Source organism: Strigops habroptila, chromosome 4, assembly GCF_004027225.2.
Source record: "Strigops habroptila isolate Jane chromosome 4, bStrHab1.2.pri, whole genome shotgun sequence".
In the NCBI taxonomy this organism is placed as follows: domain Eukaryota; kingdom Metazoa; phylum Chordata; class Aves; order Psittaciformes; family Psittacidae; genus Strigops; species Strigops habroptila.
In genome coordinates this window covers 84,858,636-84,876,307 of record NC_046358.1, presented here as the reverse complement: position 1 = coordinate 84,876,307, position 17,672 = coordinate 84,858,636, and the positions used below count along the sequence as shown (strand labels likewise).

General features: G+C 52.9%; 1 protein-coding gene across 1 annotated transcript in view; it reads left to right on the top strand.

The window, feature by feature from the left end:
• The first annotated feature begins 9,371 nt into the window (after positions 1-9,371).
• Positions 9,372-17,672, top strand: part of HS3ST6 (heparan sulfate-glucosamine 3-sulfotransferase 6) — a 32,729-nt gene continuing 24,428 nt past the window's right edge. Inside the window, exon 1 of the mRNA XM_030485080.1 lies at positions 9,372-9,735. Within this exon, the coding sequence (XP_030340940.1) occupies positions 9,389-9,735 (347 nt within the window). The 5' untranslated portion in view covers positions 9,372-9,388. The remainder of the gene's footprint in view (positions 9,736-17,672) is intronic.

Here is a 17,672-nt window from a genome sequence, read left to right as displayed (position 1 = left end):
CACTGACCTGCCTTTTGGGGAGGGCATGGGGTCCATGGGGTCACACAGCACGTGTGGGTGCCTGTGCTATAGGAACCAGATGCCTCCTGTGCCCAGGAAAGGGGGATCCTCACCTCCAAGAGGCTTTTGTCTCCAAATGGGGCTCTTTTCCCCAATGCTTTTCCTATAGTGTGGGAGCCAGGAGGGGGCTGGGATACCAGGACGCAGGATCCTGATACTATTGAAGCTCATGGGCAAGTGCTCGCAGTCCCCCAGCACCTGCAGTTTGTTGGTGCTGTTGTTCTGCAGCCCCGGGGCTGTGGGAACATCAGTGTACCCGGCACCCTCTCCCATTCTGGAAGGTTTCCAGCCTTTCCCTGCTGATTACTTCAGCATGTGCATTGCAGATGATGAGAGATGAGCGGGACCAGCCCTTGCCTGCTGGGTGAGACATGGCAGCTGGGGCTGGACCCTGCCCTTGTGCTGCCCGTGGCTCTGTTCCACTTGTCTCTCCTTGCTCCTGTGTGAGACACAAGCTTTTTGCTGGAAAAGGGGTGTTTTTCCACCCGGAAAGTGAGGTCATGGCATGCACAGCTCCAGCATGACCTGCTGGCTGCTCAGGCTTTGATTTCGATGTCTGTAGCTCATGAGTGCACATGATGCATGCCACTATTTGGGCAAATGAGTGTATTAGCTCCTTCTGCTCATTACCTGATTCATTAGCTGTTCATTAGCTGTTCTTAATGGGGTGATATTTTGCTGTCTTAAGGGTTTTGCAGAGTTAAGACTGGAATAGACAATGCAAACAGACAAAGAAAATGCATTACCCCTATGTATGACTTAAGTACTGTTGGGAAATGGAGCCTGTGTGACGCTGGGGGCACCGGCAGCCGCTGCCCTGTGCTGGGGCTGCCCAGCACCATTGCAGGATGGAGTGGGACCATTCCTGTCTTGGGGGGGCCTAAAAATCAGGGTTTTGACCCAAAATAACAGTCCAATCCCTCTGGTACTACTGAAAAATACATGAAATTCAGGTTTTATTGCATTAAACCCTGAAATCTGTGTTTCCCACAGTGGAGGAGCAGGTTTTGCTGGGGGTGCCAGTGGTTGCTTTCGCCTCCCTGCTTCACACCACATTTCTTACTTTCCCTGTTGCCTAAACCCAACCAAATGCATGACAGGACACTCAGGACCCTGCCTCTCTCCCCTTTCAACTCCACTTTGGCTCCTCCATGCATTCGAGACATTTTTCTCCCATACTTTGCTTTGCACTTTGTTATTGCTCCAGATGTTCAGTTCTCGATCCCACACCTTCCTCTCCCTTTGGCCACTGGATATTTGGCTGAACCAGAGCCAAATGAAAGCTACCCCCCACCTGTGCCTGGAATTAGCAGTGGGCATGCCAGAGCTTCATAGACTTGTAAATGCAGCCATCTGCACCTGGTGACTATGAGTTTTTGAAGGCAAAGAAGCAAAACAAGCCCTTACCCCCCAAATGGGTTTGGGTTTTTTTTCCTGGAAAAAGAAAAAAAGCAGCTTGTAAACAGATTTGCTTGGAAAAAGCTGGTTCCTGCAGAGACTGAGCATGGTGGCATGGAGCTGGCTGGCTGTGACCTGGGGGAAGCCAGTGTGCTGCAAGTGAGCAGTGAGGATGTGCCTCAGCTCCAGAGGGAACAGCTCTGCACCTCACTGGCTGATGTTGGGAATGTTTAGGATATAATTCTCCAGCTCTACCCCCCAATGCAACAAGCTGTGCCTGGCTTTTATGGCATGGAGGTGGCCCTGCTTGTCCAGTGTGTGGGAGAGCTCAGCTGGGCTCCATCCCTCCCAGCTTTCTCCAGTGGGTTTAGCACTGCAGTGATGGGAAGAGCAGGCTCGGGGCTGGTATCCCTTCTTTGCAAGTTCTGGGGTGCCAGGGCACCTTCCAGGCTTCCCAGTCTGTCCCAATGCCCCCAGCCTAGCAGCACTAGGGGAAATGCAGCAGGGGCACGATCCAAACGGAGTCATCTTTGGTTTTAGGCTAAAAAAATGGGATTAAACCATGTGGTGATCCTATTGCTAGCCTGTTGTAGATGCATTTTAAAAAGAGATGAGGAACTTCGGTGTGGCCAAACTGGCCATGGATGGGGCTTTGAGCAACCTGGTCTAGTGGAAGTTCCAATCCCATATCGGGATTGGAACTTGATGAGCTTTAAGGTCCACTCCAGCCCAAACCATCCTATGTTGCTATCAGATCTGATGGGTTTGGGGCTGACCCAGTGCTGGCACTGCTGTGGGTCGGTTCTCATCTGCTGTGGCCAGAGGTTCCCCTCATGTTCTGCTCCTCTCTTGGAGCTGAACTGATGCCACATCTCCCCCATCCTGGGATGACACTATTGATTCAGACCCACAAATAAAGCACCGTGTGGTGAAACACCCGCAGAATGAATACCCATGTTCACATCCATATTGATAGAATGCTCAGAGCCTTTATTGGGATGCTTCCAAGCACATTAGAGAGATGTCTATTTGGCATGTAATTAACTCCAAATGAGATCAGCAATGAACATATAATTATGGCTTCACAGAGTTTCTATGCTTGTAAAGAGCAGGTAAGCAGTTGTCAAGATACCCTGGGCTCATCAGTCAACTGCTTGTTGTACAGATTGATGCAGCAGAGATGCAGAAATAACTGCTGGGGTGTTGGAGAGGCTGATGATGAGGAGCTGATGATGAGATCTTGCTCAGGAAAGACAGAGGTGACAATGGCTCACCTTGGGTTGGGGTTCCAGTAAACCCACAGGGACTTTGCCACCTCCACAGCACTGAACCCACCTTGTCCCCAGGCTTTTTGGGCTGTAGATCCTGCAAAACACCCATCAGGGTGCTGGGTGCTGCACTGAAAGTCCTCGTCCATCCACAGGCTGCAGTTGCAGACATCATCCATCTGCAAACAGCAACATTTCACGCCTGGAAAGGGAACTTCCTCAGCTGGAAATGGCCTTGTTGCCTCATACATCTAACCAGGGTAAAGAAATCCCTCTGCTTTCACAGACCTGTGTGACCAGACACTGGGTAACAGCAAATCAAGCACAAAGGAAGCACCTTTGCTTTTGTGCCTCTTTCCCATCCCTGTATTTTTTCACTCCCAGGGTGATGGGAAACCATTGTCGCTCTTGTGTCTTTGTCCAGGAGGGCACCAGTACAGGAATCGCTGCAGCCAGCCCTGGCTTTGTGTCTGTGTGGGAAATGAGAAGGGAAGTGAGGCCAAGGCAGCGCTGGGAAGCTGCATGGAGCACACTGGATGGCAGAGTTACTAGCTGGAGTCCCAGGACAGAGGTTTGGGGAGCGAAGGACTGTGTCTGATACTCCACAGCTCTGCCTGCTCTAATAAAAATCGCACATTTCATGTATATTATTTTTTAAATTGAAGCTTTAAAAAAAAACCCGGTGGGTTTTGGCTGCTTTATCCCCTTATTGGGATTATTTAAATCAAAACCAGAAACAGGGAATGGCTCCTTTTGTAACTCCAGCTGGATGGGAGCCAGCCATGTCTGTGCTGCCGTGAGCAGGCTCTGCTTCCCAGTGCAGGGGCAATGGGGATGCTGCTGCCCCACAACGCCATTAGGGAAGTAACATGGAGCTGTGGAACCTGCATCCCTCCTGGGGTGATGGAGGGAGTGGAGATTCCCCTGCCAAAACCCTCGCTCCTGGGATGCTGCTCCTGAGACAAGCAGGAGAGCGGCTTTGACTTGGTCCACGCAACCTCCACGTGGCTCAGCCCCCAAATCCCAGTGGAACCTTAAGACGACTGAACATCCCAGTGGCAGGGGATGGGACCCTTGGAGCCGGTGGGTGTTTTTGCAGTCTCCAGCTCCCTGTTAGTGCTGCAGCCACGGGCAATTCTGTGTCGGGGTTTTGCAAAGCCATATTAAGGAAACTCTCGCCCTGGCGCTGCTGGCTCTCCTCCAGGCTGGAAATTGCATTCCCCCCGCTTGAAATTCCTGCCGGAGTTTCAGATGGGGAATGTACAGCTTCACTTTCCATCCCGAGCTGCTGTCACACATTTTAATAACAGGGGCTGTGCTACACCCCAGAGGTGGCCGTGCGCCAGGAGCTTGGAGCGAACCCGTTGGAGCGGTTGTGGTGAGGCTTTGGATGGCCACGGAGGCGCTGGAGCTGCGGCAAAGCCCCGGCCCTTCCTGCCTCCCCCCAGCCCAGCTCAGCCTCTTGGACTGAGGATGGAGTTTGTAGGTTCATTTATCATCCTTTGCGTGAGTGTGGTGATGAGTTTGTTGGTGTCTCCTTTGCTCCACGTGATGGGAAACCCGGTCTGGAGGGGATCGTGATCCGGGTTAGAGGGAGACATGATTCATTCCTCCTTTGTGTTTGTATCCATCCCTTCTTGGCTGGGCTTGGGGAGCTCAGGCTAAGCCCCAATGGTCCCATCTGGGTTTCTCCCTCTTAAATTGCCTCTCCCCACCAGCAGGATCAGGGCAAACCTCCCCACAACGTTACATTGAGGATTGGTTTTCCTTTCAATACCCAGTGGATAAATCTCAAAGCTTGCCAAGGGCTCCGGGGAAAGGCTTGTGAATGCCATGGGCCAGCTGAGCTGGGTGACAAGGGGTGGCTTTTGCTGAGACCCTGGAGGGGACTACAGAGGGGTGGCACTGACAAAGACCCCAGTGGCATTCCCCCATCTGGATAAGCCTGTGGTCCAGCTTCGAATGGGAATCACATCTTGGGGAGTGACCCTGTCTCCTTGGTTGTGCTGCTTTAAGGACAGTTACAGGGCAGCTCTTCCATGTCTCGGGTTTGGGCATCCCATCCCCTGTGGTACCCACATCCCTGCGGATAGGGACACCCCCATCCCAGGGGATGGAGTTTGCCTCCCCTGGCTGCGGGCACTGGTTTGCCTCTTACCCAGCTCCCTTTTACAGATTGCTCTTTGAACCCGGGGAGTTGTGCTGTATTTGTAAAACACACCACTGTAATCAGGGGAACAGCATTCCTAATTGGATTGAAACAGCCTGGAGTAATTGGCTGTTTGGGAGCAGCCGTTTCGAATCAAGCTGTGCGCGCCTTAATAAGTTTGCTCGCCTTTATCAGCTTGGCAAACTCCACGGTGGAGGTGACCTGTTAAATGATCTCCTGTGTTTCTAAAGCATTTTTCATCCCCACTGATCCCTTGAGCCCTTTTCTTTCCCTCTTTGTAATAACAAAGTTGGGGAAATCCCAGAGCACCCACGCTGCGGCTCCTGCCCACTGGCTGCCGCAGGCAGAGGGGAGGTCTCTGAGGAGGGGATGGGTTGTGGTGCTGGGGATATCAATTGGGATGCTCCTGCTCATTATCTGGGGTCCCATCCTGCTCAGACCAGCTGGGTTTGGGGTTGGGGAGAGGATGGGCTGTGGGGGGGTTCCTGATCATCCCCTTGGACACTGCAGTAGGTGGTTTGGAGGGAGAGCTTATGTCACCACTGACCCAGCCAAGGTGGGTAGAGCAGGAGGCAGCTTGCGGCCATCCCAGCCTTGGGACCACATGGTCCCCAGCAACACAGGGACCAGCCGGGCTGCCTGTCGCTGATGAAGGGTGGCCCTGAAGCAAACTGAAAGTCTGATGGTTGATCTGTGCATGGATGGAGCACCACCGTCACTGAGCATCCCGCAGGCTGGACCACCGCTCGCTGCTCCCTGGTACCTCTCACGTGGCACTGACCAGCTTCAGCCTCTCTGCTGCTTTATTCTCTCCTTTTGCTGCTCACCCATCAGTGCTGGGCATTGCTGCCATGGGAGCTCTCCACCAGTTCAGATGCTTCACCTCTTCTTGGCAGCCATTTCACACTCCTTTGGTCATGCTCCAGCCCCTCAATGGAACATCATCCTCCACGGAGCATCATCCTTCATGTGTCCACAGTTTCCTGGCTGCCCCTGGGCTGCCTTAGACCCCCGTCCCCAGGGAGCTGCTGAGTCACCAGCCAGGGCTTGGGGCTTCCTGGAGACCTTCTTGCTCCTGCCAGGACCCAGGAGGGGAAAATGACCCTTCTCATCCTCAGTGGAGACACTCACCTCCGGGGTTCAAAGCACCCTCGGTCAGGGGGCTGAGGCAATGGTGATGATGTAGTATGTGAATGGCTACACTTGCATCTCATCAATCAGGGCTCAGAAACACGGAGGCTCCCTCCACATCCGCAGTGTCTGTTCTGCTCCCTGCCAGCGCTCGCAGCCCATCCATAACACCCGTGACGGCCCCGGATGCTTTCATCTGTCTCTGCCAAAGCAGCCCCATGGCTCCTGCTTGATGTGAGTGGCCCAGGGGTGCCTGTAGGGCTGTGAATGCCACCCGAGGGTGCTGAGCCCCAATGTTAGGGCTTATGCAGCAACCCCGCAGTGTGCATCAGCCTTGGGAGCAAGGATAAATTCCCCCAACACCATCCCCTGCTGTGCACCAGGAAGGGCTGGCAAGGCACAGCCACGCTGCTCGCTGCTTGCCTGGCTTCAGCTCCTTGGTGCAAATACGTTGGTGCCCATCACAGTGGCATTGCTCCTGTCTGGGAAAGGCAGCCCTGTCTGATGGACACCAGCACCACCAGCAGCAGGAGACCTTCCAATGGGATCACCAAGTTCTTGGAAAGCTGCAGCGTCTGGTAGGCTGTGGTATCAGAGCTGCAGATGAGGATGTACAAGCAGAGGGGGAAGGCACTTGGTGTGCTGGCAGGGGACCAGGGGATCAGAGAGGAACGGGGCACCAGCTCTGGTGTCCTAGATCCATGTCCCGTTATCCTGCACAGCCATCTTGGGATGGCCACAGAGACATGAGGGCAGTCCAAGGGGACCAAGCACCAGGAGCACCAGCACTGCTCATCTCACAACTCCTTTATTTTCAAACAAAATGTCCTAATTTTGCTAAAAAATTGCTCCTGAGTGCTTGTTGGCTTATATCCCTGAGCTGCCGGCAAGGCAGGGAGCTGGTCCTGGCCCAGTGGGGTCTTGGCTGGTGCTGGGGACCCTCCTGCAGTGTCACCCCCTGCTCATCCAAATGTGGGGTTGGGAAGCCTCAGGCACAGCCCAAGTGCTCACAGTGCTCAGGGCTTTCCCCCCTCACCACTGCAAGCCCCCAGCTCACGTTTTAAGCCTTTCTCCCCAATGTTGAGGATAGGAAAGGAAAAGGTGCTGCTCCTCTGACTGGGATGGAGCAGCAGCAAGCGCTGGGGGAGCACTGGCAGTGCCAAAAGCAGCACCAGCTCCCCCCCGCCAACCTTTCCAGAGCCTGTGTTTTGATAAAGAATGTCAAAATGGATATATCCACGCCAAACTTCTCCAATTTGAGAAATTGGCATTTTCCAACAACAACATCCCCCCCCCCAAACCCAAACAGGGAGCTGGAGCCGTTCCCACACGCCCCAAGTGAAACTGTCCCCGCTGGTGAAGGCTTGCGCAAGCCCAACAAGAGCTGGCAAGTGCCGCGCGGCAGAGTTTGGATGTGGTTTTAGTTATCACACTGCTCCCGATAACAGATTTGCTTCCTCGTCATCATCTTCCCCCCCCCCGTTTTCCCTGGGGAGCCCCGGCGGGATGCACTGGATGGGATCTGCAGCCTCGCTCGCGCTGTTGTATCCGCTCCTTGACAAGCTGCGGCGCAGGATGGGGCCAGCAGCCACGAGAGGGCACAAAGCCCCGTCCAGCTGCAGCCATGCAGCCCTGTCACCCTGCAGCCATGCAGCCCTGCCACCCTGCAGCTCTGCCACCCTGCAGCCATGCTGACATGCAGCTCTGCCACCCTGTAGCTATGCAGTCATGCAGTTCTGTCACCCTGCAGTCATGCTGTCATGTAGCCCTGTCACCCTGCAGCCTTGCCACCCTACAGCTCTGTCACACTGCAGCCATGCAGCTGTGCTGTCATGCAGCCCTATCACCCTGCAGCACTGCAGCCCTGCAGCACTGTCACCCCACAGCCATGCAGTCCTGCAGCCCTGCCACCATGCAGCCATACAGGACTGTCACCCTGCAGCCCTTCTCGCCCTGCAGCCAGGCCGTTGCACTGGCATGCAGCGGTGCAGCCATGCAGGAGCATCGCTGCCTCTTGATGCAGCCGTGTCTGCGCAGCTCTGCACCCCTCCGGTCCCAGGCTGCGGATCTCCCCCTCCCCACCATGCTCTAACTCTTGGGAGACTCAGGGGATCTAATTACAAGAAGAGCTAATTACATTAATAGGTTAATTAAGACACTGCTGATTTCAGACACAAAAAGGGGAGGCTTTACATGAGCCTCCATGTTTCGAGGCATATGGAGGGATGGACCCAGGGCCATTTCAGTGAAGCCAAAGTGGGTTCCAGATGCAACAGCCCCATGGGAGCCCCCAGCCACTGTCACCAGGTCTTGGCCACTTCAGTTTGGTGATGGCACACGCTGCCAGGAGGGCAGGAACAAACCAGGATGGTGCCATCGCTGCATGCAAGGCCTGGGCACAGCACCCAGGGGTGCTGCGGGGTCCAGCTCCCACATCCCACTGATGCTGCGGCACTGTATGGGAAGTTTATTTATTTAGCACCCTGGATACCTTTGGGCCCCAGGGAATGGGGGATCCCCAGCGGCAGCAGCAGGGAAACCACCTCATCCCCTTATCACACACACACGTGTTAAACCACAACACCCAAACTGCTGCTTTGGAGCTTATTTCGGAAGGTGCAGGGGAATGGCTGGAAACCCGGGACTGCCCTTCCCACCCCAAACAACAAACACATGCCCATGAGGGTTGTGTTTCCACACCTGCAGTGGGTGCAGCCTAATTAGCGCTGCCTCATCAGGTGCTAATTGCTCTGCCGGGGTGACGGCTTTTTATTCCCAGTCGGGTGCATTGCAGCCTCTGATACACGGCCACAAATTCCCTCTGCAGTCTCCTTCCTCTTCCTTGTGAGGCGCTGGCACAGGGTGCCCAGAGAAGCTGTGGCTGCCCCATCCCTGGCAGTGTTCAAGGCCAGGTTGGACACAGGGGCTTGGAGCAACCTGCTCTAATGGAAGGTGTCCCTGCCCGTGGCAGGGGGTTGGAACTGGACGAGCTTTAAGGTCCCTTTAACCCAAACCAGTCTGGGATTCTGTGATTCTTTAAAAAAGGAGAAAATCGGGAAGACACGGGCAGACTCTTTCCCCAGGGTCCTGAAAGTGGTTCCCTGCATTGTGGCTCCCCAGTGGGGCAGGAGGGGCTGCCCTGGGGCCGGTCCCCTGGGGGTGTCCCGGGGGTACCCCACGCGTGTGCCGCGTCCCGCTCCCCCCAATTCCATCCCATCCCATCCATCCCCCCGGGGCGTTGCCGCCCCCGCCCCGCGTGGGGGGCGGTACGCGAGGGCCGGGCCGGGGGCGCGGAGCCGGGGCCGGGTGGGGTGGGTGTGCGGCGGGATGCGCTGCCCGTCGGGGCCGGTTGCGGCCCCCGATGGGATGTAGCGGGCGGCTGCTGGGACCCGTCGGGGGCCGCCGCGCCTCGCTGCTCCTCACCATGATCCTCTTCTTCACCTACTTCTTCTACTGCCTGCCGGGGCCCTGCGAGCCGCTGCCGCCCGCCCTGCTGCTGCCGCCGCCCGCCGCGCTCCCCGACGGCGCGGGGCTGGGGGCTGCGGGCGGCGGCAGCCGGCGGTTCCCGCAGGCCATCATCGTGGGGGTGAAGAAAGGCGGGACGCGGGCGCTGCTGGAGTTCCTGCGGGCGCACCCCGGGGTGCGGGCGGTGGGTGCCGAGCCCCACTTCTTCGACAGGTGCTACGAGAAGGGGCTGCGCTGGTACAGGTAACGGCGAGGGGGGGGGGATGGCGATGGGATGGGGGGGACGCCGGTGGTCGGTAGTGAAGCGCTAAGCACGTCTAATCGCTTCCAGTGGCGTGGAGGGGGGGGTGTTGCAACAGGCGGGTTGGGGATGGGGATAACGGGGTTCGAGAGGAATTAACGGGGGGGGGGGGGGGGGGATGCGAAGGGAGCCGAGCCGAGGGCTCACAAGGGCGGAACAAGCTCCGACCCCCGCCTTGCCGGGGGAGAGGGGGGAAATCGGGTGTTTCGGGGCCGGTGCTGAAGTCGGGAGCGGTGGGAACGTGAGAGCCGGTCCAGCCGGTCCTCCCTAATCCCCCCCATCCCTGTGTCCCCGCCGTGTTCTTCCCTGTTCCCGTGTTTCCCCGTCTCCATGTCCCCCATCCCGCAGCCCAGGTGGCCGGGAGCGGGACAACCCATAAGCAGAAATTTGCCTTTGCCCCCCCTCATTATCCATCCTCTGCAATTGTAACCTTTAATACTTGATTCTCACCGGTCCCACCGTTTCCCCATCGGATTCCCTTAGGAATTCTTTTATTCGAGTGGCTTATAAAAATAAAAGGGAGAGAGAACCTCGGCTTGCAGGACCAGGCTCGATCCTGGCTGGAATGGTGAAGGCAGGGGTAGGGTAAAACAGCGTCGCTTGGATCCCTCGGTTGTGTCAAAGGGCAGAGCCGGCTTGATTCAAGGGAGTTGTTTGGTTTTGAGGATTTCAATGGAATTGAACTCTTCAGGCGATAAAGCACTCAGAAGAGCAGCTACTGTGCATGTGGTGTCTATTAAAGTCCCATCTCCCGGCCAACTCTGGAGCGGCCCGGCCAAGCGGAGTCGGTGCGTTAAGTCCCACGAAGCCCATGAAAGGATCTGGTCCGTTTATATGTAGGTTTATAAAAGCGCTGTGGTGTTCCCGGGGAAACATCTGAAAACAATAAAAGGAGTAGCTCTCCCTGTCCTTCCTGCCGCTCCATCCTCTTCTCCCTCGGGAATACTGTGTTTCTTCCGTGTTCTTAATGTTTTCGGGGGAGGTTGCAGCTTGGGTGAAATAATAACCTGTGCAAAGCGGCGTGTTTAATGGGAAGTGTAATTTTAGTAGTAATTTTACCCGCAGAGTTTCAGCTCTGCAAGACCACATCTGGGCTGTAAAGTTACTGACTTAACGCACCTTCAGACGCAGTAAGTAGCGCGCTTATTTTTATGGCTGTATTAATACCGGCGTGATTTATCAGCTCATTTCTCAGTCCCATTTGTAGCTACCCTGCTCTAGGAACAATAATGATGATAACTCATCTTTTGGGGTGAGGATTCCAACATAGATCTCGCTTGGCAGAATGGGAGTTTAATGACTGGCAAGCACATAATTAAAGCGGGGAAGATCGAACGCTTTCATATCGCCGTAGCCCGGCGAGACGCTTGCAGGGTGGACCACAGCGAGAGAAGAATAAATAAATCTTAGTTTTGGATTGCTGCGTAGTGAGTTTTTAGTGCTGGAAGTGCTTGCAGGGAACCTGGCCTGAGCCCAGCACGATGTTTTCAGATCATTCTGCATATGGTTATGGTAAATTTGGAGGGCTAGAGCAGGGCAGGTTTCGGCGCGGCCAGACGCATCGCAGGGGAGAAGCTGCATCCTTCCTAGTGAAGGAAAAATCAGTAGATGTTTTGCTTTAGCTCTGCGTCGAGTGAGTGTGTTTTCAATCACAAGCACAACTATTTGCCTTAGTTTCCTCTTCTCTCTGCCTCCCTTGTTTTGTCTTCTTACAAGACCTTCCTATACCGAGGGTATTTTTCTCTGGGAAAGCCAGACAGAGCTAAATGTTTAAAGCTGGGGTGTGTTGGAGCGGAGGGGAATAGAAGTTGGACAGAAGTTCAGGTTTTTCCAATGAATATCTCAAAGTGGTGTAAACATTGCTGAAATATTTGAGCGTGCTAGGAAACCAAAATTACACCAACTGCTGCTCAAGCCAAGATATTTGGCCTGAAGGCACCTGTAGGTCCTTGCTTGTCTTAAGTAAATGTGGAAAAAAGAATCCCTTGGAAATATCACCCCGGAATGGTTTTGTTCTCTCTTGGTAGTTCAGTTCTGCAATGATTTCCCTGCTGCGGCAGGAGTATCTGCTTGTGGGTGCCGCGTAGTTTACGCTATACCCTAAGTTAGTGACTCCAACCATTTGTTCTTACTGGAATGTTTTATTTTACTTAAATTTGAAATAGTCCAAAGTCCCTTTTTTTGAGTAGCTCTTTTTTGCTAGTGAAAAGAAAGAATGTCCTGCAAAAGCAGCATCTTGTATGGAATTCCTTGAGTTACTAAAGGTTTAGCTAATTATAAGAAGATTACACACCTTTTCGAGACTGCAACATAAATTACCTAATGGATAATCCAAGCATGATGTGACCTTTTATCCTAAAGCAAAGCAGTATATTCACTTTTTTGGCACTCAGAACTGCTTAAAGTAAACTGAAATAAGAAGATGAAGGGTGTTGGTGTGTCATGAAGGGGTGTTGGTGTGTCTACTGCTCCGCTCAAGCGGCGGTTTGGGAGTGCGAGTGTCTGGTTTGAGTGTGAGTGTCCTTTTGGGAACCAGGGACACTGCCTGTCTGCTTTTGGGGTACGTAGATGAATGCAGACATTAAGAACTTGGTTGAATCTGAGATGTTTGCCAGTGATACTGAGAACTTCATTGCAAGAAAATGAAGGGATGCTCGGTGCGACGGCAGGGGCAAATCCTGCCCTTGCTTGTGTGAATTGAGAAGAACTGCACATGAGTAACTCCTCTGTGGCTGCAGAGCAGCACCTGATTTCACCTCAGGGGCTTCTTGGTGTGAGGGGGAGCAGAGCTGGGGTCACAGGCAGCATTTGGGGTGCATTTGGGAGCAAGTGCAGCCATTCGCTGGGTGCTCTGGCGGAGGCTGCTCCACTGGCGATGTTTTGGGGGTGTAGCTGGGATCTCCGCACGGGATTGTTCCCTTTCTGGCTCCCAGAACTGGGCTCATTTCCCACGGAGCCGCCCAATGCTGCTCAGAGGTTTGGACCGCTCCGTCTGCCTGGCACCATAATTCAGCACGGACACAGTACTGTGGGAAAAGGGGAGCAGGGAGAAGGGCGGGAGACACAGTGGATAACGGCGGCTTTGGAGCAGTGCAGGGAAAGGCTTTTGCAGATGCTGGTTTGCATAAAAGGGAGTTTGGGGGAATGCATGTTGAGAGCATTCAGTCTGATGTCGCTTATCCACAGAAGAGTTTCCTTGTCTCCATCTGCCAAAATTTTGCAGCGACATCAGCTCAATGTGATGCTTTTCCTCTGTTTTGTATTATCTACGATCTGAGTCCCTCTTTTCCATCTCCTCTTCCTGCCTTTTTCCAATAGCCAAAGAAAGAGTTACACAGGAATGGGCCCGGGCCAAGGCTCCCAACAACCCTTCACATCCCTGAGTGAAGCACGCACAAGAAAGCAGCATTGGGATTGTGCTCAGTGAAACTGCACCCTGGGTGATGGCACGCACTGGATTTCACAGGAATTATAAAGAATTCCTCATTTTCTTACACTTTGGGGCCAGAAGTAGTAAAAAGTACTATGGGATGGCTCATCACAGTTGGCAAACGCCTCTTGGTCAGTGGATGGGCTGGAGCTTGGCACACAGTGAGCGGGCATCCTCTGACACTGCAGAACCATCCCAGGGCTCCAAACCTTTGAATTTAGCTTTTTATTGTCATTTCCCCTTTTGATCAGATGTAGCACATGAAGAGGAGGAACTTTTCACGTGTTTCATCATGCATTACACTGTGATTCCTTGCGTGCATTAAGCAGTGCCGGGGGTGTCCCAGCTTGGGAGCATCTGTGTGTGCCCAGGGGAGGCAGGCGGTGAGCAGAGAGCTGCTCCATGCGATGCGAGGTTGGTTTGGATTTCCCCCCCTCCTCTCCTTCAAACCCATTCATGGGAGCTAATAATGTTCTTGAAAGGCATCCAGGATTTCTTGAGCCAGACTTTGTTATCTCGGAACCTTGCAACCCTAAAGCCTTTGAGCGGCAGGGAAAGGACGCGGCTCCAGCGCTGCTCTTTTGACTTTTGCTGTGAGTGTTATTGGCAGTTGAAAAGTGGAGCTAAGTAGATGCCTTGAGGGGGTTTTTGTGTGTGTTGTGATTGTACAGACAGATCAAGACACTCTATAGTGCAAGCTGTTGAATAAAACCCGAGGTTTCAGCTACGCTGGAGTCCCCCGGCTGCGTTTTGGCAGGGAGCTTGTATCCCTTTCCAGGGGAGCTTTTCACAGGCACATTTAAGAAATACATAGGTGGGAAGAGACAAAAGAACCTTGCGAGGAGTCAGATGGCGATGCACTGAGATCTGCTCCGGGACATTATCTTTATTCATTGACACCAGCTAATCTGTTCTCCTGATGGACTCACCTTTCAGCGCTCCACGGCTGAGAGTGGCCCTTGTTTTTCTTGATGCATTTGCAGAAACTCAGTCCTGCAGCGTGCTCCTTGTGCTTACTGCTTTGTGAGCTCTTCTTTCTTTCTCTTTTTTTATCTTTCATTACAAAAATCGAGCCTTTCTCTATCAGCTTCCCCTCTCCTCACCCCCGTGTTCCGAAAATAAATCCGAAAATGCAAAAGAAAAATGCAGGAAACCTGAGAAAACGCTGTGATTTTGAAACTAGGAAGAAGATATTTTAAAGCTTTTATTTAATGCGCTTTGCTTTTATGCAGTGTTTTAGTCCCAGCTCTACGCCTTCAAGGCCAGGTTGGATGGGGCTTGGAGCAGCCTGGTCTGCAGGGAAGGTGTCCCTAATGGAACTAGGTGACCTTTAAGGTCCCTTCCAACCCAAACCAGTCTGTGATACACTTAGGGCTTTAAGCACTGTGTGCATCCTGGGTCTCCCTGCCATGGCGTGCCCCTGTTTTTCTGCTGCCTGGCTTTGGGAAGAGATCCGTAATTCGTGCGAAGTTTGGTCTTCTGCAAACTGCTTTCACGTGGGATTAAAAATAGCTTTTACTGCCATGATGAGGAATTAACATTTGAAACTGTTTAAAGGCAGATATTACTGAGGGCAGGCAAGAGGGGCTGCGCATGCCTTGTTTAGGGGGGTCTTTCCCAACGGCACCGAGTTGGCGATGGGGTGAGGAGCATGACTTGGCCATCCTGCCCCCCATTTCCACACTGATGTTATTCCCTTGCTTTCATGTGGCAGCTCCCGAGTTTCATTCCCGCTCCAAAGCCTGTGAAGTTCTTCCTGCTGATACAAGCAGGTTTGAGAGTCTGAATTCCAGCCTGGCTCAGCTGCAAGGCAGCGTTAAGTCGGGTTATTCCATGTGTTGTTACGTAGATAGTGTCAGGCTAAAGTGATTAAAGCTGCATGTTGGTGTTGGCTGTGATTTCTATCGAATGAAAGCTGGGCCTTGCAGAGTGGAACGAGCCGTGGTCTTCCTGGCCGAGGAATGCTTTCTCTGTCGCTGTCTCTTAAATAAATGGTGGTTTTATATACAGGCTGTGCAGTGGGGTGTGCAGGAGTAACCCGAGTGTCTAAAGGATCTCAAGTCTGACAGCGTTGCTATCCCAGACTGCTTAAATAAATATATAAAGCCGGGCAACTAGGAATGATGGAGCTGGTTTAAAGAATGAATATTATGTGAATTGATACCTTTAGAAAGATACTTCTCCATTCACACCCTTTTTCTTGGGCTGGAAATTTAAACGTATAAACATGGACAGGTTTTTTATCCCCTACATGTAACTTCTCTGAAAAGAGGCCAAACATCATGAAGAGTTCATAAACAGCAGTGAAAGCTGCAGGGTTTCTGTTAGTTGAATTATTGAGGAGAAATAGTCATCACAGAGTAATAAGAGTTTTGGAGTCTCATCTTGAAACTGTCATGTTTTGGTTTCGGTTTTCTGAGGTGATTTTTCGATGCAGACAAGGCTGGTGGATTTAGAGGGTGCTTTTATGCAAGGAGAGACTATTACTTAAGAGAGTTCAAAGCTTATTTATAAAACAGTAATTACCATCCCCTGGGACGGAAGCGGGCAACTCACATCCAGCCGAGGAGGGGGCTACAATAGTTAATTGGCAAATATGCTTAAAAGCTGCTTCCTGACCTTTTAAAAAACTTTTAGCTGAAACAGGCTTGGGCAGAGATTGAAAACCTGCCTAATGAAAGGCCAGGTTTAATACCACGACTTAGCTCTAAATGGCTTTTCAAAGGGCTTTGGAAATCCTCCTGCTTAGGAAGTCGGCGTCGGAGCGATGCTCCGGTGTCCTGCAGGACCGTGCTCTGCCCCGGAGCGAGAGCTGATGGGTCTAGGTGAGACCTGAGCCTGGTGGCTTCCTCCCCATATCCCAGCTTTTGGGATGGCCAAAGGGGCTTGGGATGCTGGTATTGCCTGGAGCTCTTTGGTGTGGTCTGTTCTCACCTTACCTGGGTCCTGTGAGGTGCCCCCACTGCTGCCCTCCTCTGTGGAGCATCTTGGGCAGCTTGATTTAATCCATACCCTTGTTCTCATGCTACATTTCAGCACTCCAGAGAGGACCAAGTGTGTGCTGTGGGGGGAGATGGAGATGCTCCATGTCCCCCAGCACCAAGGAGGTGCAGCGTGCCTGTGGCACAGAGATGTGCCCAGTGTCTCTGCCCACCATGTCCTCCCTGCCCTGCTCCAGTGAGCTGAAAAATCACCAGCTTCTCTACCTGGATGGGAGAGGAGCTGGTGGAACTCTTGGATCTCCCTCTGCGCCTCCCAACACATTCTTCTCTGAGTTTGTTTAGAAATGAATGAAAGTGAGGAGCAGAGGGATGTTCTGGATGACTTACAGTCTGTGTTTGAAAGGCACTTGGTTGCAAGCCCGAAGTGTGGTTGAGAGTGGAGGCAGCCTGGCCAGGTCTGGTCTACTCAGGGAGGTGTTTTAAGCTCAGGCTTTCCTTGCAAAGGATGTACACGCTCACCTTTTGTGTTAATGGTCCTGGGTGGAAAAATCACAGCAAGTAATTTGATTTTTGCCCCCTTCTCCCTCTGTGCAGAGACAGCTCGCAGATCACAGGAGCCTAAACGTCCTCAGGATTATTCATGCATCCCTTAAGTGAGTCACTCTTGATCTGAAGAGTCGTTTGAAATGCAAATGGGGGATATTGCAGTCAGTCAGTCAGGCCACTGGGGCGGTAACCAGGGCACGGAGCCAGAGCGGTGGCTAACCGAATTTGAACCTGCAAGTGGTCCCAGTGCACGAGGTTGTCAATCCCGACCCCGTGTGCTGCTGGTATTTGCAGACAGTGGGATGATTCTGCCTGTGGAGATCCAGGCTTTGCACGGCTGAGATGCTCCAGAGCCACAGACCAAAAGGAGCATCCCTGTTCCAGCACATGCTGCTCAGTTTGGAGCTGCTGGTGACACGAACCACCCTGACCTGGAGCATGCAGAGTGCTGGACCAGCACCATTTGAGGCTAAAATACAGGGTGAAATGGTTGAAATTAGCTTCTCATAAGGAGGTGCAGAAAGCTTTCATGGTTTGGGCTCAGGAATCTTTTAGGTGGCCGAGGGGAAGAGCAGCGCTTTGGGAGCGGGATGTGGGATGGATTTAATATGGCCAAGCGTGCTCCACTGAGGCAACCCCACGACCAGGCAGGGACATGAGGGGAATAAAACACCTCTAGCCCAGTGCTTGGGGTAGCAAAAGCATCCCAGGAGGCCGAGATCACTGTGCATTTTAACACAGCAAATTGATTACAAGCAGAGGAGAATTACATTAATATAGTCACTTGTCACTGAGGTCTTATTAGTAATCTCCACTCATTAGTCTGGAGAGAATAAGGATGTGACCTTGTTAAGCGTCCTTGCAGAGGGAAAGGCTGACCACTTTGCTATTGATTTATTACTTAACCCCTAAACAGTGTGTGTGTGTGCATGGCTGTGTCTGTGTGCACCTACCCGTGGGT